Source organism: Chiloscyllium punctatum, chromosome 15 (genome assembly GCF_047496795.1).
Source record: "Chiloscyllium punctatum isolate Juve2018m chromosome 15, sChiPun1.3, whole genome shotgun sequence".
Taxonomy (NCBI): domain Eukaryota; kingdom Metazoa; phylum Chordata; class Chondrichthyes; order Orectolobiformes; family Hemiscylliidae; genus Chiloscyllium; species Chiloscyllium punctatum.
In genome coordinates this window covers 15,323,501-15,344,578 of record NC_092753.1, presented here as the reverse complement: position 1 = coordinate 15,344,578, position 21,078 = coordinate 15,323,501, and the positions used below count along the sequence as shown (strand labels likewise).

General features: G+C 40.1%; 1 protein-coding gene across 6 annotated transcripts in view; it reads right to left on the bottom strand.

Moving 5' to 3' along the window:
• Window positions 1-379: 379 nt before the first annotated feature.
• The window catches only part of mcf2la (mcf.2 cell line derived transforming sequence-like a), a 221,492-nt gene continuing 200,793 nt past the window's right edge, over window positions 380-21,078 (bottom strand). For 3 of the 6 annotated variants that reach the window (XM_072584719.1, XM_072584722.1, XM_072584720.1), the window contains exons 24-30: window positions 20,482-20,560; window positions 15,562-15,628; window positions 14,246-14,346; window positions 7,163-7,278; window positions 5,328-5,440; window positions 2,643-2,746; window positions 380-2,021 (exon numbers count right to left, since the gene is read on the bottom strand). In XM_072584719.1, the coding sequence (XP_072440820.1) occupies window positions 1,927-2,021; window positions 2,643-2,746; window positions 5,328-5,440; window positions 7,163-7,278; window positions 14,246-14,346; window positions 15,562-15,628; window positions 20,482-20,560 (675 nt within the window). In that variant the 3' untranslated portion in view covers window positions 380-1,926. Of the gene's footprint in view, window positions 2,022-2,642; window positions 4,540-5,327; window positions 5,441-7,162; window positions 7,279-14,245; window positions 14,347-15,561; window positions 15,629-20,481; window positions 20,561-21,078 lie in introns of those variants that run through there. The other 3 variants (XR_011962520.1, XR_011962521.1, XM_072584721.1) reach the window with 3 other exon arrangements.

The following is a 21,078-nucleotide window of genomic DNA, read 5'->3' as shown; positions in this document are numbered from 1 at the left end:
GACCAGAGGCAGGTAGGCTGTCGGTAGAGTACCAGAGGATAGATGTCAGTTAAACAGCCCAGATCATAAGGGCTAACAAGAAACAAAACAATATGATTGCTGGAAATCTGAAACAGAAAATACTGAGCACGATCAGAAATGTCAGCATAACTCTCAATATGTACACAACAATTATGAGCATGTAGGTGCAAGAAATTCAAGAATTCATGTTTTGACATAGTATTAATCAACAGCGTTCTGTCAAGAATGGCAGGAGAAACTGGGGGCATGCAAGAATCTGAACTCAGAATTTCTTGACTGAATTGCCTTCTATTCCAATTTTTTTCCAGAGTGCAGCAGCTTAGTGCAAAAAAAAAACAAGAATTGAGAAACACCACAATGATGGGAATCCATTATGATTACTCCCTTTATTGTATTCATGCTTCCATTCACATAATACAGAAGATGACATGTAGGACGAGTTCTAAAGTTTATGGACACCACCATTAAAAATGAACAGAAAGTGCTGCATAAAGTGCCATGAAGTGTGCTGTAGTGCATCACGTTATCTAAGGTATACTATGACGTGCGAGGAGTAACACTTTGATTAGGTCAAATGTTGCATTAAAATATCCCAGTAAAATCTAACAAGACAGTAGAAGCAGTCATGGCATCAGCCACCATTGAACACATCAGCACTCAACTGAAATTGATTTAGTTGATGGTGAAGTGACACCAAGCATCTGATTGCACTCAATGGGCGAGGTAAAGCAGATAAACCTTTTTCCTGTACTACTGATATCCAAGTAATCCAGAGCTTTTGGAAAGCATTACAACAGCTCACAAGCACATCATTTATGTATCAAAGTATAGTCAAAGAGTTATAGCCAAAGCTCACAGGTACTATAAAGAATGCTGCACCTGAAAAATACTCCTTACTCATGGTCATTTATATAAATGAGTTAAATACTTTGTTTAATAATTGACATTTGCAGCATTTTCCCAAATCTATAATGCAGCACATTGGTCGCTAATGGAATGGAGTCACAGTGAATTCCAGAGCAGCTGGACACTCTCAGAGTGTTCCAACAGATCTATGAAGGATTTGGTAAATCAACCACTAACAAATAAACTATCAAATGGTTGTGTAAACACTCAAAAGATCATTACCTGCAAGTGCCATATTCAAAGGTTGAAAATATCATTCTGGGGCTTAAAGACCAGATTCTCTCACAGTGGTGACCAAGAAAAATAGTTTTACTACTAAGCTGCTGATTGTGTATTAGGTCCAAAAACAAATACATGTGATGACCACATGCATTAAGAAGCATTTGAAAAGCACAGTCAAATGCTGAATTATGTCTTCATAAAGTGCGACTCAATATCCCTGCCAGTTGCTCTGAAATGTGCTTATCTGAAGCTTTTGATAAAGTACCATCATAATGGTACTTTTGTGCTGTTATCACTGCTGTTCCTTCAATGCATCATAGTAATAGCTCACCCCCAAAATACCCCACCCGCAAAATAGCCTCACCTTGTCTAGAACTGTCCTCATTATGAAATTGTACTGTTGTAATATTCCACTCCAATCTCTAAAACTTTGGCATGGCCCATTTCTTAATTATTCCATTACTTATCCATCAGAAAATGCTCTTGGCACCACGACTAAATTCACAAAATGTGCATCCATCAAAAGAATGAAGAGTTATAAATAAATTCAAGAGCCTTGTGCTCATCTTTCTGAAGGTCTCAGTAACAGTTTAACAGACACCAGATGTAACAGTACTCCAAGGAGCACTTAATTTAGAAGTTAAAACCCAGGTGAGAATGAAGATGAGGAGGATGAAGATACAAAATCTTTGACCTTCTACTTCAAAGCTGGTTAGTTTAGGAGGAGGGAGAATTTCCACAAACTGTGTCATCAATTTTATACATCAAAGAGAATTGTTAGCCCTTCATATCTACAACGCTGGTGCTACTGGCAGTGCAATGTTCAGCACAACTTGAAGAGGAGCTCAGGGTACTTGAAGCACTGGCAGACTCTGGAAAAGAGTGTGAAAGACAAGTGAACTATATTTGATGCGCCAAAAAAAAGTCAAACTGTCAAATATCAAAGGACAGGAAGCAAAGTACATTTTACTTTGACACTGAAAACTGCACAATTTCTATAGTAAATGAATGTTAAAGAGACTTTCTAGTTGTTCACACCTGAATAACTGGCATAATGAATGGTAACTAAGAGAAAAAATATAATATGATCTATGATGTCATATTTCTACCCAATTAGAGTCCAATCCAAGATTTCATTCTGGTTTTGTACTGATGCCAGAACTGTGCTCTTGACTGCAACTAATAATATTAGCAATGGATGGATCACTAAACCAATGGGATCACAGTACATTAACAGGAAGGAAGGCTGGATGGATGTGGGGTGGGAATAAGCAGACTAATATAGTGGGCAGTATATTAAAGGGATAGGTACATCATGATCATAGAGTGGGTACATGTCAATGGAGGGGTGAACATGCGCTAATGGAGTGAACGATCAGTCAGTGGCATGTCCAACAAACCAATCAAGAACATTGTCACCAACAGTGGGTTGTGTGTTAATAATGCAGCTCCTCAACTAACAGCAACTCAGAGGCGTCTCTTTGTTTTCTTACCTGAGCTACTTATTGATTGGGAAGAGCTGGAATCCCCGATCAGTGTTTGCAGGTTTGTAGCTGGGACCCAGCCCTCTTTATTTGTGTTAAGATTTCTGACAAGCCTGAGAGCAAAATGAAATTGACATGAACATCACCCCAGTTTCTTATACAGCAGCCAGGGAACAAGCATACTGATTACTGGCACAGTAGCCATTAAGAGTAGGAATGCAGCTTAACAAAGCCGTAAAAATGGACAAAGAGAGCACTGGGATTCATTTCTAGAGGATACCAATGTCAAAACATTATGTAAAGTTTGCATTACGACCTTGGTCAGAACACACAAATTGTATTATGCAGAATCCTGGTCTCTATATTATAAAAATAACACCGAAACATTGGAGAAGGTACAAAAATGATTTACAGAGGTAACACCACAGCCTTGGTTAAATATTGACTAGGATCACATTTCTTTTTCAGAAATGAAAAATGAATGAATTCAATAGGATTATGTTTCCACTTGCAGAACAGTTCAAAAGTACAGGTGCTAAGTAAAACATAATTACCATGGAGGATTTCAGGAGTAATGTTCTTACCCCAAAGATTGAGAAGAGTGTGGAACTTGTCAGCAAATGGCTTAGTTGAGGTGAATAGCGTGGATTTAGTTCAGGGAAAACTATGCAAGTACATTAGGTAGAAAAAGATAGAAGGGTACAATCGTTAAGGTTGAATGAAGAGTAGGAGACACATGTGGAGCACAAATACCAATTCAGAATTATGGGCCAAATGTTTTGCTTCTGTTGTAACATCTATGCTATTTCAAGTAATTTTATGTAATTTTCAGCAGCATAACTCACTCATTTAGTTTATCTACTCGTAATTCACAGGTAGGAGATAGTGTGATGGAGGCAATGTCACTGCACTAGTATTCCAGAGGCCCAGGTTAATGATCTGTGGTTGGGGGTTCAAATTCCAGCATGGCAACTGGTGGAATTTAAATTCAATTAATTACCACATCTGGAATTGAACCCCAGTCTCAGTAATACAGGAATGGGAAATATCAATTGCCATTAAAAAAACACCTGGCTCACTAATCTCTTTGAGGGAAAGAAATTTGCCGATGCTTCCAGATTCATAGCATGTGGTTCAACTGCTCTCTGAAAGTGATCTAGAAGAAAGTGCAAGGCTAATGAAAGTTAGACAATGAATGTTGGCCTTCCAGTAAGGATACACAACATGAAAGAGTTTCAAAAAGTAAACATATTTGTCATGAAGTCTGTTCAGAATTTATGGTACCTGTGTAAGCATACAATAAATTAAAATAGTGCTTCCAGAGACTAAGTCACAGCCTGCATGATTCCAGTGCCTGTTTAGATTAGGATCCCTGCTTACTGTGCATAGATTGCTGACATCATAGGAGGGGATCCCCAGGTTGGAAATAGGAGTTTTTCCAAATAGCTGCTAACACAGGAGAAACAAGATGACCTACCTGATGGGCGTGGAGCTCAACAGCAATTCACAAGTGACAAGTATGGAACTCAAAAAACCTGACAGCTAAACTCAAGCTGCTTCAAACCCACACACTTCCATTTTTAATAGCAGCAGGAGGAGCAGTGACACACTCCCAGGAAGTGAGATGCTTATTTAAGTATGTTAATAAAGCTACATTGCTCAGATTTTCTCCTTATTTAATGCTGGAGGTAGAGGGAGGCAGTTAGGAATGTTGAATTTGAAGAACAAACAGTTAGGCATGATCTCATTGAATGAAAGAACATGCTCAAATAGCCAAATGGTCTACTTCTGCTCCTATTTTTTATGTGCATATGATAGACAGGTTTCCTTGGTCTCAACAAACCAGGAAGCAAAAAAGTAGGCAAGGACTGAAACTGCTGGAGAAACATAGCAGGTCTGACAGCATCTGTGGAGAGAAAACAGAGTTAACATTTTGACTTCAACGATCCTTGTTTTTGTTACAGATTTCCAGCATCTGCAAAAAAAAACCCAGTTTGGTTGGTTAAATCTGACAGAACTGACTGCAAACTAAACCTGGAAGTCCACTATCTACCCATTAATTTCAAAGAAAAGCACTGCCTGTGCAAAATAGTTTTTTAAAAAATCAAGCAGCATGAAGAAACGTTTGCTGTCACCCTAATGACTTTATACTTTATTTCACATGTAGGATCAATGTTCTTTTTGTGCAGATATTGTGTGACATTGATTTAAATGTGAGAGGTCCTGGGTTCATATCACAGAAGAGCCCTGGCATTCTGCATCTAGTTTAGGGGTGGCACAGCAGCTTAGTGGTTAGCTCTGCTGCCTCACATCGCCAAGGACCCGGATTCGATCCCAGCCTCGGGCAATGTCTGTGTGGAATTTGCACATTCTCCCTGTGGCTGCTCGAGTTTCCTCTGGTTTCCTACCACAGTCCAAAGATGTGCAGGTTAGATGAATAGACCATGCTAAATTGCCCATTGTGTTCACGGATGTGTAGGTTAAGTGGATTACCCATGGGAAATGCAGGGTTACAGGGATAGGATAGCGGGGTGATTCTGGTTGGAATGCTCTTTGGTGAGTCGGTGTTGACTTGTTGGACTTCGGGATTCTATAAATTAAAAGACTTTCTGAAGAAATGAAATATCAGTACCATATTACTCTGCTGCAAAATGTACAGTAAGCTTGCATAATTCTTCGAATCTGTAAACATACCATCGTCCATCCTGGCCCTCACGGATCAGTTGTAACAGATCACCGGTACTTGCAGTCAATTCCTCTCCACCTGACTTCCCATAATCTGCTGTTACTGTGTACTTTCCAGGGAGCTGGAATGAGAAAGTGAAAACATGGGGCTGAATCACATTCCTGGTTGATGAAAGCAGCAATCAGATTTTCCTTGTGACCACTTTTTCTGGAGTAAAGAATAGGGAGCAGTTGATGTAGAGATAATTGGTTTCATGAAGAAAAAATGAAACAACGAATATGTATTTGAAACAGGGAAAATGCAGATACACATTGAGAGAGTAAACAAGGCAATGGGACTGCATCAACAAGCAAGCACAGGCATGATGGTCCAATGGCTGCCTATTCTGTAGACTTCTACTTTCAGTATGCAACCCTGTAACAATTCCTAAAAGATCAAAGTAGAAAACCTTTTAACCACACAAAATATTTCAAACATGCATTATTGGTATACCAAATAAAGCAACTGTTACTGAAAAGGTAAAGCTATGGAGGTGACTTGCCTACTGTAAAGAGGTCTTCAAAAGGCAATTCATTGATTATGTTGTACTGTGGAATATCCTGAACAGTAATGCAAACTTATTGGATTGCTCGGATTTAATCAGAGCAGCCAGGATAAGGGGAAAGAAAAATGTATAAAGGAAATTATGTCGAGACAATCAATCTGGTTTAATTTTTATCAGCTGGAAATTAAAAGCTTCAGAAAATGTTTGAGTACGTTCATTGTAGATTTGTTTGCAGCTTGTCAAATAACTTATAAAGAAATCTTTGAATTATTGTTTTGCAGATCAAGCCATTTCCTCATAATCTAACCGACCTAATCTCATTTGCAAAACGACACCACCAAATTATTGCTTCAGCATAAATTTATTCAGTGGCCCATTCTGATATCTTGCAAGAAGGTTCTTTTACCCAAGAGCATACAATAATAAGCAGGGAGTGTGGGAATATTAGTAACTAAAAGTAATGAATGCCGAAATATAACAAACCAATGTTTTAAATCAAAAATTATTGAAACTAGGTTTGTGATTCATTCCTATTTACGTTGTACTAGAAACTATTTTCAATGTCATTGATAAAAGCTGATCTAAATATCTTCCAATTTACCTGAAAGAAACTTTTCCAGGATTTTCCTGTGCAACTAAACTAAATGGTAGCATCTATCCTGAGTGTCCAGTCCTTGCGCATCCCAGTATCTTCACATTTTCACAGATAGTCTATTTACATCCCTCAGCTCTGTTCTACTCTATATTGTTTTGAAATCCATAGTACTTGAAGGGAATAAATCTCACACATAATTGACTGCTTGTTCATCTCTCTCAGAAGCTCTTGCCATGGTCAATGAGCTTAATGCATGCATTTCACAATGGAACCAAAGCATTTGATGCTATGACTGCTCAGATAGTATGATCTTACCCACAATCAACAATGCTGGGTATGTAAGACTTCAAGTGGGAAACTAAACCAACACGCTTATTGTCCAACAAATGTTTGGCTGGAACCTTTGATTAAAACTGCAGTAAAACAATGAATGTTCTCAACTGTTGCAATTGATGACAGGATTTCAGCAACAGTGGTACAGCTGATGGCCTCAGTTTAAATAGCCAAAAAAAAATGAAGTCTATAATATCATTGTCTGATGCACATGGAATACTCACTCCAACAGAAATGGAAGAGCAAATCTGAGTCTCATTCTGTACTTAAGATTTCAGTGCTCAACACGGAAGTTGATATAAAAGACATCAAGAACCCACATTCAATGGAAGTTACTCAACCATTAATTGCAGCTAGAAGCTTATACCTACCAACTTTCTATTAGTTTCCTCTTCACAATCAGATGAATTGAGCTGGTCATCAGCACTGGACCATCCATCATTATTTTCTTCTGAAATGTCAAGGGACTGAGACACTTTGGTCCAACCTGCAATGTAAATACAACTACTGACTAGAGGATCTAAAAACATGACATATTATTGTTATGATTTAAAATATTAAAAGATGAAACCTGAAAAAATAAAAACAATAATCTAATTTAAGAGAACTTTAAACATTTAAGAATTAAATCAGTTACTTGTAGAGATGTGGGTACCACTGGCAATTCCTATTCTTCCTCTGGTGTCATGGGATCCTAGTGCACAACAGGAGGCTATTCAGCCTACAATGACTATGCTGCTCATTGAAATACCTATTTAATTAGTCCCACGCCCCCTTCTCTCACACCACAATCTTGAATGTTTTTCCCCACAAATATTTATCCACTTCCCCTTTTGGAAGTTTCGGTTGAATGCACTTCTTACTCATTAAGTCACCTAAATCATAGCTCCTTACATAAAAAAAAATTCCATCTCTCCTATAGCTTTTTTTATTTTAAATTGGTGTTAGCAGTTATCAACTTGCCTGCCAGCGCAAAGGTCTGATCTCCAAAAATAGCCCTTCATTTTCAAACTTCTCATCTACTCTGAAGGTAAATAATTTTTGCTTCCCTAAAGTTTGTGACCTGCCACAACTCTTAACTTTAATCTGTATGTCCATGATGTACATTGTTTGTTCAGACTGGTGCCCAGACAGTAGCCAAACTGTCTTTTTTTTGTTTTGCCCCAATAAGTGAAACATCAACAGCTGTAAACAACAGCCCAGATGACCAATTTTAACCTCTGCAGAGCAAGTGGAATCTTCTGACAGTGCATCACCACATCCTTGTGCATCCCCAATAGAGCTATGTGCATTTTAAGGTAGGTGTGGTTGATTGTAAGATCACACACTGATGATAAGGACAGCTGTCACAGACTGACATGAAGCAGCCTCCAAGTGCATGGAGAAATGCAGGAGGTAACTTAGATGCTAGCTGCAAGCCAGTAGTTCATATCAGGAGGAGCTGTCCATTAGGTGGCAGATTCTGGACATCCAACATGCAGTTTATGGAGACCTAACTGTCACACACTGGCACAGACATTGGAAGTGTCCATACAGGCCATGATCACTGCAATTATCATCAGAGTTCATGATTTGACAGATGAGCCACCTGTCTGTGTAAAGCAGACTTACAACATGCAGGGCCCTCCGTCTCCGGCAACAACAGAACAACTGCCACAGCCATTCTAGGAAAGGGACATAACAGTCAATCTGTTTCTAGCAGCAAAGAGGGAGCATAATGCTGTATATCTGATAGAGAATAGAGACAACCTTACATTAGATTAGTGATACAGATGGATGCTTTTCATATTTGTGACTTTTGAACATTTAAGTATTATATTTTCACATAATGTTCTGGTTGCATGGCTACATCAGCTGTATGTGTAGTGCTGGTTATATAGGTGTTTATGTTCATGTTCCACGCAACATTATTTGGGGCTGCTGCTCTTGAGAGGGAGATAACAGACGAAGGTAACAAGGGCTAAGGTGGTGTTGAGCTGTGGACCACTTGCTGTTCAAACCTTTTCCCCACACAAGAATCCATACCTTTCTGTTCAATAGAATGCACAGCTGGTTGGTATGGCTCACACTCCTCTTCATCAGAATAAGCAATCGAGGGTGGGACTGTCTTCATCAAATGCTTCTCTGCAAGGCTTTCTCCTCTCTGATGGACCAGGTTGCGCAAAATACACAAGAAAATGGCCACAACTGACACTCTTACAGGTACATATTAAAGAGCACCACTTGATCTGTCCAAAGATCTAAAGCAGATGCTGATGGCTCTAGTTCATGCATGGCTCTTATTATACCTCCTCCCAGGCTCTTTCCATAGATTCCTTACTGGTGTAATACATCTTTAAAGATGAGGCAAGGGCTGTGTGGAACAGGTTTAGAATGTAGAATGGTATGGCACAGTACAGGCCCTTTGGCCCTCAATGTTGTGCTAACCTTTTATCCTACTCTGGGATCAAACTAACCTACGTACCCTTCATTTTGCTATCATTGACGTGCCTATCCAAGAGTCATTTAAATGTCCCTAATGTATCTGATTCTACTATCACTGATGGCAGTGCATTCCACGCACCCACCACACTCTGTGTAAAGATCTGATATCTCCCCTAAACCTTCCCCCAGTTACCTTAAAATTATAGCCCCTTGTGATTGCCCTTTCCACCCTGAAAAAATGTCTCTGGCTATCTACTCTGTGCCTCTCATCATCTTATACACCTCTCTCAAGTCACTTCTCATCCTCTTCGCTCCAATGAGAAAAGCCCTAGCTCTCTCAACATTTCTTCATAAGACATGCCCTCTAAGCCAGGCAGCCTCCTGGTAAATCTCCTCTGCACCCTCTTTAAAGTTTCCACATCCTTCCTATAATGAGATGACCAGAACTGAACACAACATTTCAAAGTATGGTCTAACCAGGCTTTTATAGACCTGCAGTATAAACTTAATCCCCCTGCTACTGAAAGCCAACACCATCTTAACAACCCTAACAGCTTGAGTGGCAACTTTGAGAGATCCATAGATGTGGACCCCAAGATTCCTCTGTTCCACCACACTGCCAAGAATCCTGCCTTTAACCCTGTAATCTGCATTCAAGTTTGACCATCCAAATGAATCACTTCACATTTTTCCAAGTTGAACTCCATCTGCCACTTATCAGCCCATTGCAACCTACCAACAGCCCTCCACACTATCATAACTCCACCAACCTTCATATCATTAACAAACTTACGAACCCACCCTTCCATTTCCTCATCCAAGTCATTTATAAAAAAGAGCAGAGGTCCCAGAACAGATCCCTGCGGTATCCATTATTGTATAGAAGACAGCCATCCAAAAGTTTGGAGCCAGTGAATCTTCCTGCAACCTGACCGAGTCTAAGTAACCATGACGCATACATCCTATCTAGAGAATATACATACTTGCATTATTTAGTGATTATAACTGCATGTAATTTGGATTTTGAGCATTTACTACAGCATAGATGCAATCAATTACCTCTTGATCCTTTGAAAATCCATCCAGAGCTGCAAACCTGCTAGCTTATTCCACTTGACTAGCATGGTCACATATAATAAAATGTATTTCATTGGCATCATGAAAACCTTATGAGGTAACAGGCTGCAGGCTTAGTGATTCCAATAAGGTCTTCACATGCTACTGGAATGATTTAAAGGCCACAGTGGCTTTGAAGGTGACAGACGCTAGTAGCCACTTGCCTGATCAGAAACTAACTCCCAATAAAGCAAGTCATAAAAGAAATGGGACTGTCTTCCTTGAGAAATGCAGAATGGCAGAGCCAGGTCAAGGGGATGAATGGCCATCTACAGCTCCAATTTTTTTGTTTTTATTTCCAGACTCACTGTTCTTCTGACATCTGCATGTGCGACATCCTGACCCTGTATGTTCAGTTGCCAGGATAGTGCCTTTACCTATCTCTGCCTGCCTGATGTTGCTGTCTTCCCTCCTAAACCCCTTGCCTCGTTATAAGTTTCCCATCTTGCTGGACAGTATGGCTCATTTGTCCCTGATCAGCTATCCTCCTCTTCATGGGGGAGACACCTCAAATAGAGCAGACAATTCCCAACGGGGATAGCAATATAGAGCACAAATGCTGCAGTGCTCATTTGATTGGTACACTCCTTTTTACCCCCTTCTGAGAAAATGTCCCAGTGCAGGTTGAAATATAATGAACTACACTTGCCAAGTCTTCCATGTACAACAGCAGACACTTATATTAAGTCAGTCATAGTACCACTTGCAGCAGCCTAATGGTACTGTTGTTGGACTAATAATCCCACCACGGTAGATGGTGAAATTTAAATTTAATTTTTAAAAAAAATCTGGTATTAAAAGTTCTAAAGATGACCACGGTCAATTGTCATAAAAACCCATCTGGTTCACTATTATGCTTTAGGGAAGAAAACTGTTGTCCTTATCTTCTATATCCTACAATGTGACTCCCGGCCACAATAAATGTGATTTGACTCTTGACTGCCCTCTGAAATGGCCTAGTAAGCCATTCAGTTGTATCAACTATTAGAAAGGGAAAAGGAGCAACATTTGGCAGACAGCCAGGCATCAACTAAGGCACTGGAAGTAACAATGGCAAAAAACAGCCCTTTCAACTCTGCAATGTCCTTATTCATATTATCTGGGGGCTAGTACCAAAGTTGAGAAAGCTGTCTCACAGACTAGTCAAGCAGCCTGACACGGTCACACTCATGGAATTATACCTTATATACAAAGTCCCAGATAACACCATCATCAACCCTATTGCACCAGCAGGTCAGATCCAGCAGGGGTGGATCTAGGGAGTTGCCCTAGAAGTCCTCCACATTGACTCCAAATCCCATAAAGTCTCATAGCATCAGGTCAAACATTAACCTGTTGATTCCACCTACTGTGCTGCATCTCACCACACCCACCTCCCCTACAGTTAATGGATGAGTACTCCTACATGTTGAGCAACATTTGGAGGAAGCACTGAGTGTGGCAAGGGTGTAGAATGTATGCTGGGTGGGGGGACTTCAAAGTCTACCAACAGTGGCTGCACTATTATTGACCGAGCTGGTCAAGTCCAAAAGGACATAGCTGCTAGATTCATGGTGGCAGGTGGTGATGGAACTAGAGGGGAAAAACATATTTCACCTTATCCTCACCAATCTGCATGCACTGATACATCTCTCCATGACAGTACTAGTAAGGGTGACCATTGGCAGTTCTCGTGGAATTGAAGTACAAACTTCATTTTGACAACACCTTTTATCATGTTGTGTGGCATTCTCATGGTCCTAAAATGGGTCAGATTTCAAACACATTTAGCAACTCAAGACTGGGAATCCATTTGTGCTGCTGCTGATAGGCCACAGTACATGTTGTACTCCAACACAATCTGTAACCTCATGGCTCAGCGTACTCCCCACTCTATCGTAATTATCAAGCCAGGGGATCAACACTGGTTCAATGAAGCCTGCAGGAGGGTGTGCTAGGAGCAGCACCAGGCAGACTTAAAAATCAGGTCTTAACCTGGCTAAACTACAATTTGGGACTACTTGCATGCCAAATAGCATAAGACCCCCAGCAAGTGATAGAGCTGAACAATTCTATAAACAACATATTAGATCTAAGTTCTGAGTGGTGCCACATCTAATCATTAACGATGGCAGATAGTTAAAGAAGTCACTAAAGGAGGAAGCTCCACAAAAAGCCACATCCTAATAATGGAGTAGTACAGCACACAAATGCAAAAGATAATGCTGAAAGTTTCCAACTGTCTTCAGCCAGTAGTAGACTGTTCATTTCAGTTTCTTTGAGAGGCCCCCAGCATCGCAGATGCAAGTCTTCAGTGAACTTGATTCACTCCATGTGATACGTAGTAATGGTTGGAGGCACTGGATACTGGAAAGGCTAATAAGCCTAAGACAATAGGACTGAAGACTTGTGGTCCAGAACTTTCTGTGCCCTAGCCAAGCTGTTCCAGTACACCTGCAACACTGGCATCTGCCCCCCTCACACACACTGCATGCCCACCTCATAGTGCACTATAAGCAGGACAAATCCAACCTGGTCAATTACTATTCCAATAGTCTCCATTATCAGTAATGTGTTGAAAGATGACATCACTAGCACTATGAAGCAGCATATGAATAGCAATAAGCTGCTCACTGATGCTCAGTTTGGTTTCTGCCAGGGTCACTCAGCTACTAACCTCATTACAGCTATGGTCCGAACATGGACAAAGGAGATGAAGTCCAAAGGTGAAGTGAGATTGCCCTTGACATCATGCTCACATTTGATCAAGTGTGGCATCAAACAATTTGAGCAAAACAGGAGTCAATGGGTAAATTCTCTGCTGATTGGCGTCATGCCTCACACAAAGGAAGATGATTGTGGCTGTTGGAAATTAATCATCATACCTCCAGACAACTCTACAGGAGTTTGTCAAGGTAGTGTTCTTGGTCCAACCACCTTCAAATCACTCATCAATGACCTTCTCACCATTTTCCAGGTCAGCATTTGAGAAGTCACATATGGTGTTGAACTTTGTGCAGTCATCAGTAAACATCTCCACACCTGATCTTATTCTCACCAGAATAAGATCAGACGTGGAGATGTTTACTGATGACTGCACAAAGTTCAACACCATTTGCGACTTCTCAAATGCTGCCTGGAAAATATTCAGGCTTGGGCTAATAAGTGGCAAGCAACTTTCTTGCTGCACAAATTCTAGGCAATGATTATCTCCAAGAGAAAATCTGACCATCGCCCCTCAACATTCAATATTACCACCCAACTGATCCCCAACTGTCGGGTCATCACCATTGACCAGAAACTGAACGAGACAAGCCATATAAATACTGTGGCTGTAAGAGCAGTACAGGGGCTAGGAATCTTGCAGCAAGTAACTCACCGCCTGAGTCTCCAAAGCCTGTTCACCATCTACATGCCATAGGTCATACTGCGATGGAATACTCTCCATATGCCTGAACCAGCACAGCTCCAACAGCACTCAAGAAGCTCAACACTATCCAGAACAAAGCAACCTGGATTATTGGCACTGCATTCACAACTATTCAGTCCCTTCCATCACTTGTATTCAGTAATCACAAAGTGTACTCTCTGCAGATGCACTGCAGAAGTTCACAAAGGTCCCTAAGACAACACCTTCCAAATCCACAACCACTTCCATCTAGAAGGATAAGGTCAGCAGGTAAATGGGAACATGGGAACTGCAAGTCACTTTTTACCCTGACTAGTGAAAAATATTGCCATACCTTCCATGTCACAGGGTCAAAATCTTGGAACTTCCTCCACAAAAAGATTGTGGGTTTACTTACACCAAACAGACTGTAGCAGTTTAAGAAGGCAGCTCACCACCACCTCCTCAACAGCAACTAGGATGGGTAATAAACCCAGCCAGCACTGCCAAAATCCCATGAGTGCACTTAAAAAGGAACAAGCCTTACCTTTTACTTTTTCTTGTCTCTTTGGTGAGGTCACTGAAATGCTGTGATTTTCTGGGCTCACAATCTCAGCCCTTTTCACTTTCTGTGCACTCCGCAGGGGACTGACATGAAAATAAAATAGATTGCACAAACATTATAACCAAGAAAGATGGAAACAGTAGTAAAAATATTAATGTCTCTAAAAGAGGATATAGTTTACAAATGGATTATATCCAACTAATAGCTAGTCACTCAACTTTAAAAATCCATCCTTTTCAAATGATATGCAAATAGTTATGCAGAGTTTATGGCAGGCCCCAAGGAGGGGCTCAGAAGAATAGATATAATCAAGAGATAGAAATGTCCTCTTTGTTATATTGAGTGGGCTGACACACAAGGAAAAATAAACAAAAAAGGATAAAACAATGATAGGAAGGAGATAGGTATCACACATTAGCCTGTTTAAAGTATAAAAGTAGAGATTAAAATACAACTAGGTTTTGACGCATGATAATAAGTAGGTTAAAAAAGGGATAGCCACAAATAAGTATTGTTTCCAGCTCAAAAGGAAGGGAGCAGCATACTTAAAGAAATTCAATTAGGATGCCAAACAGAAATGAACCAAGAAAACCTATAGCATTAATCCAACAGGGCCAATACAAGTACAAGTCATTCTGGTATAATGCAAATTTTGTCAATGACAAATTGGCTATAAATGTGATTAATGAATTGTACATGTTGCTGTTTGGATAATGCAAACTTTCTACTGAACGAGTACAGTGATTTTCTATAGTGATCTTCTACAGTGTGATCTTTCTATAGCGGGAAGTCACAGAGCAACGCAACTGTTGTGTTATAGCAGAATGACCTGTACATTAATTCATCTGCATCAGAAAGAGGGTGTTCTTTCCATACAAGTCAGCTGGTATTAGCATAAGTTTTCTAAGCTATATTAAGCATGATTACAAAATGAAACAGTTGACATTCTTGCAAAATACATATGCATTTGATTAATCCCAACACTTTGATTTGTTATAGGGTTATAGCTCTACACAACTAATTCTGTGACTTGTACTTTCATCAAGTGAGACACAAAGCCAGCACTGCAGCCTGCTTCAATATACAGTGTATTAGTTTTTGAGTTTCCGTGTTTAACCCTAAACCATATGTACGTATACAATTTTCAAATGTGCAGAAAATAATCCAAGATTATGATGATATTGATTGAGTGAAAGTGATTTACTTCTCAGTTAATCAAATTTTCCACTGAATATCAATTACATAAATTATAAACATCAGACAACATTCATTCAATTAAAGTAACAGAGAGAACTTGCCTGGTATTAACAGGTATAGCTAAAGGAGCCACAGGTATGTGCTCTAACTTTTGTTGCTGGTTGGAAACTGGAAAACAAAAGTAGCTTGCACTTTATGGTATATAACATCAGCACCACAAATTTCAACAAGTACAGGATCCATAAAACTGGATTGAGTCAAAGGAATAACAGAACAACTGCAAATGGGATCACTGTATTCAGATAGTATAAAAGGTTATATGTGTCTCATGCTCTATCAAAAATGGAAGAAGTAATCCTTATGCTATCTGAATACAGTGACCGCATTTGCGGTCGTTCTGTTATTCCTTTGACTCAGATCCGCTTAGCCTGCACATCCCCGGACACTTGTCAGCAATTTAGCATGGCCAGTCCACCTAAACTGCACATCTTTTAACTGTGGAGGAAACCGGGCCACCTGGAGGAAATCCACACAGACACCAAGACAACATACAAATTCCACACAGACAGACAGTCACCCGAAGCTGGTATAAAACTCAGGCAGCAGTGCTAACCACTGAGCCTATCATCCAACTCAGACTAATTAACATTATATTAGCATTAGATAATAAGCCAGAGAGATAATAGGGCCATGTACCAAAATCACTGGATTACCATAAATCAGAAATCAGACTGGACCTGCCATATAAATACTGTGGCTGCAAGAGCAAATCAAGATGAGGAATTATGTAGTAGCTCACCGCCTCTCTCCCCAGTGTCCATCTGCCATCTACAAGGATAAGACAGGAGTGTAATGGAAAACTGTCCAATTTCCTGAAGAGTTGCAGTTCCAACACTCAAGAAGCTCAATAACACTCAGGACGAAGTAGCTCATTGATTGGCATCATATCCAACACCAACAAAATTAGCAGATAGTGTTTAATGTAGGGAAATGGGAACTTGTACATTTTGGCAGGAAGAATAGTGAAGTAACTGCAGAGAGGCCAGTACCTTGTCACCAAGACACCCTTTATATGTTCATAGTACATTCGCTGTGACCAGCAAGCTTAGTGTCAGCCTCTGAAGTTAGAAGACTCTCTGAATCCCCTGCTTATATCTGTCAGCCAAGCCTCCCAGGTTAACAACCCCAAACAAGGATCTCATAGCCAATGTGATCCACCTGGTTTTAATCATTATATCACAAACCACCCCTCCCATACACCCCACCCAACGACCCCTACCCCACCCTCCCAACCTTCCCCACAAGCCTGGTCTTTTTGTTTAGCTTCTCCTGGGACATTTTCGCCACAGGTCTGGTTTGTCGGACTCAAACGGGCAGTATAGACCAACCATCGCCCATCTCTTTCATCTAGAGGATCTCCTCCTCTTCCAACAATAATATTATCAAGGCTACATCATTTTGACTCTGAGGTTTCCTCAGCACAAGACAGAGGGGGATAACCCATGGTTTCAAACAGGTCTTCTGGCTGTTCTGAGCAGCCAGGTATGTTTTGACCTTGCTCTGTTTGTGAGGTAGCAGCTTTCATATGATCCACATTTGTTCAGGACTGCCTCACCAACATGAACTTTGTAATGCCACTAGACCTGACCTTGCATTGACCCTCACTTCATACCCATGCAGGGCCGTTTCGTAAACTGCACTAGTTTGATGATTCCTTTGCTTTTCAGCCTCCTGATGTCTACCTCTACGTTTTCCTATAAGGTAAACAGCACCAGATGGGCCTTGCAAAATCACAGAATTGCTTCCTGGTCAGCTTGCAAAATGGCCTTGGCCCCTTTCACTGTCCCTAACCCTTCCTGAAAAACTGGATATTTAATTAGGACTTCATTCAGGAAGCTATTGTCTAATCAAAAAATGTTGAGCCAATCAAGGTGAATGTTTTTCAACCAATTCTGCCCCAATGAGCTTGGGCAAACTGTGGTAATAGCACCAACTGCTTTTCATAGGAGATCAGAACCAAAAATTATACCCTTCATCTGTAACAGATCCCCCGTTCTCAGTCTGGCTGAGGTCTTGCATGAGCTTGGAGTCCAGAGAAATCTTGTTAAAACAGTTTGCGCAACCACCGATGCAGTTGTGCCAGTAGTGACCCCCATAAGAAACAGGTGACCGTTCAACCAGCCATTAATTTTAATTTGTTGTAATTTGGATGTGTGCTAAGCAATTTAACTCTTCCACCTAATATGTAGGTGGACTTGCAGGGATGGCACTCTCTTGGACACCAGACTGCAAGTTCTCTTACTTAAATCTGGCCTTGTGGGGCTCCTTTGCTATTGTGAACCTGATAGCAACTATTATGGCTTGTCGGCCTATATCCTGAAGAAGATTTTAGCCATTTAGCTGAGGCTCAGCTTTGCTGTGGGCTAACCTAGGTCCCCTTGCTCACAAAATACCCTGCATGAGACTCTGAAATTGCCTACACTCAAGTGGTGTTCTCCAAGCTAAGTCAGACAGGTAAGGGAGTCCACTTCCATTGGGATGCTCTGTAGTTTCCACGTTCCACTTGCTGTGTTTTCCAATGATGATGCCAGTTGTAATGCCTATTTGAAGTCCAGTTGGATTTCAGCCAGTAGGTTCTTGTGCATGATTATATCACTAATCCCATATACCAAACAGTCTTTCAGCATTTCATTCAGGGTTAACCCAAAATCATCTACCTCTTTCAGTTGTTTTTACCTAGTCATAGATACCGATTCAGATTCCCCTGGTTCTCAAACAGCCAAATAAAAGCAATTGCATCTCAGAGTTAGAGGTGGTTTGGGGTCATAATATTCCTTAACCAAATCCATCAACTCTTGGAAGGTTTTACTGTCTGGAGCCTCTGGGAAAGTTGAGCCCCTAATAAGCAAAAATGCGGCAGGTCTGCAGGCAGTGAGAAGGATCGCTCATTGCTTTTCATCTACCCCAATGCCATTTGCCCAGGCAAAAAATTGTATTCTAACTACATACTGTGCCAAGTCTTCAACAGCAGGATTGAACAAGTCAAGCTTTCCAAATAAAGACATGACACCAGAAATGCTTATCCAAACTCAAATGTTCTTCAAGCATTTATTGTTTTCTCCCGTTGACATTGAAATAACTGCAGAGGCCGTTGCCCCTTTCGCTGTGTCATCCTTTATTTACGTGTGCACAGTACACTGTCTATAATCAGCCAGTTCAGAGTCAGTCCCTGAACTCAGGAGTCTGTCTGAATCTCCTATTTAGATCTGACTTCCTGATTGATTGGCCCAGGTAAACAACCCCAACCATCTCAGTCAATGAGATCCACCAGATTCCATTCACTACAAATAGATAAACACGATATGATTTGATTGGATTGGATTGCAGAACTCAATGTTACAAAAGGGATCTGGATGCCCTGGTACATGTATCACAAAAGGACAGTCTGCAGCTTCTGCAAGTGATTAGGAAGGCAAATAGAATGTTGGTGTTTATTGCAAGGTAAGTGGAATATAGAAGTAGCAAAGTTTTACTATAGGTGTACACAATTTGACAATGACCACATCTGGAGTTCTATGTAGTCTACATATTTAACAAAGCATTAGAAGCAATTGTGACAGGGTTTATCTGTCTCATTGTTGTGATGAAGTGATTATCTTTTGAAGGAAGGTTGAATAGATTGGGCTTATACTCATTATTCTAGACTTCAATGATATTATTTAAGCATAACAAGATCCTCAGCAAGCTTAATAGTTGGATGTGGAGGGTATTTCCTCCTTTGGGGTACTCTGGAATGACGGTACGCAAAATAAGAACAAGAGATCTCCCTTTTTAGTCTGAGATGAGCAGATTTCCTTTTCTCTCAGAAGATTATGATCTATGGAGTTCTCTTGTCCAGAAAGCAGTGAAGGCTATCACTAAATTTCTACAAGACCGAGTTCTCCGTAGTAAAAACTGATGCAAAATACTGATTCAGTATCTCCTCCATCTCCTGTGGTTCCACATATACGTGGCCTTGCTGATCTTTGTAAGGGGCCATATTCTCGCCCTTGTTACTCTTTTGTCCTAAATTGCCCAGTAGTGTCCAGGGATTTGCAGATTAGGTGGAGTAGCCATAGTAAAAACACTGTGTGGGGTTACAGGGATTGGATAGGGTGGGATGCTCTTTAGAGTCAGTGTAGACTTGATGGGCCATATGGCCTCTTTCTGCACCATACGGATTCTATGATCTGACATTGTGGAAACAGGGAAATGAGACATAACATCACTCCAATTCACTTTACAGTCAGTTTGGTCTGATTTATTATATAATTGTCATTATAGGTCTCAGAGATATTCATGATAGCAATATTAACTCTGATGTGGGTATAATATTTTATTTAAAATATGTATCATAAGTAAAGTTTTAAACTGGAATTTATCACGTATGTACATTATACACACTAAGTAAAGAAATCAAATGCTCAATAAATTAGTAAATAACTAACCATAGGTTACTGCATCAGCAGGTTGCACTGATACAAGCTATATCAAAGCCAAGCAGTTCTGCCTGTGGCAGTTTCCTTGGGTAACTGCACCTAACTGATCCAATGACCCCAACTGTAGGAACAAGATGATCTACTCATAAGTTCTAAACCCAATGCCCAATATCTATGCACCAATGCAGCACACATTGAGAAAGGGCAGTCAAAGCACTGAAATGGATGGAAACTGCATCATGACTTCTTCTTTGTGTCTAACTCAACAAATGAAGAAAATTCATAATTCCTCAATACCAGTGGTCAACAGTAATATGGAGTCCTGCAATAAGTACCATCCACCTGAAAGGTATCATAATATTTCTTATGGTGCAACTAAGTTTTCTAAATTTCTACATTTTCTCATAATTTTACAACTGGAAAAGCATTGCCATTAAATACACTTATCTTCATTTTTTTTTAACATAAATGTACCAGCAACCTAACACAGAATGCCATTACCCACACATAGCTTGCCCCCAGTAATACATAGATATTCCTTACCTCTACGAGCTTCCAGTTGACTTGTTAGGACTTTTCGTATTTCATTTACCCACATATTTTTGACTTCATGTGTTGCTGCCTAATGAAAGATAAGTACATTCTTACATCTTGCAAATGTATATTGCAATTTCAGAGAACTTCAGGGTTATTGCAATGAAGTTATTATCCCCTCTGTACAATCATTAAATGCTATTCCAGTGGAGCATTCAAATCGCTTAATTTTGAGATAGGCCAGCATCAAAACAGAGGTGAAAATTGGCATTTGTTCTTTTATTTGTAAAATGTCAAAAGTATGGTGTTAAAATAAAGTCTCGTTCCTTTTGATATATTTGTCTCCTAGCACATGTGAATTATTTGATAAAATGCTTTTTTGTAGCTTTATATCATGACTAAGGCTGCCACTTTTACTACTTCAAGGACTGAAGATTCCAAACTTTGTTGGTCATACAGAACAACACATGGTGATTCAGACTCAACTATCATACTTTTGAAAGAAACTAAGCAAACAAGAAATGGGTCAAAATTAATTGCCTTAGTTCTTCACTGTCACTGAGAATTTCTTTAATGTCTGGTAACCTTTTAAACCCACATCTATAT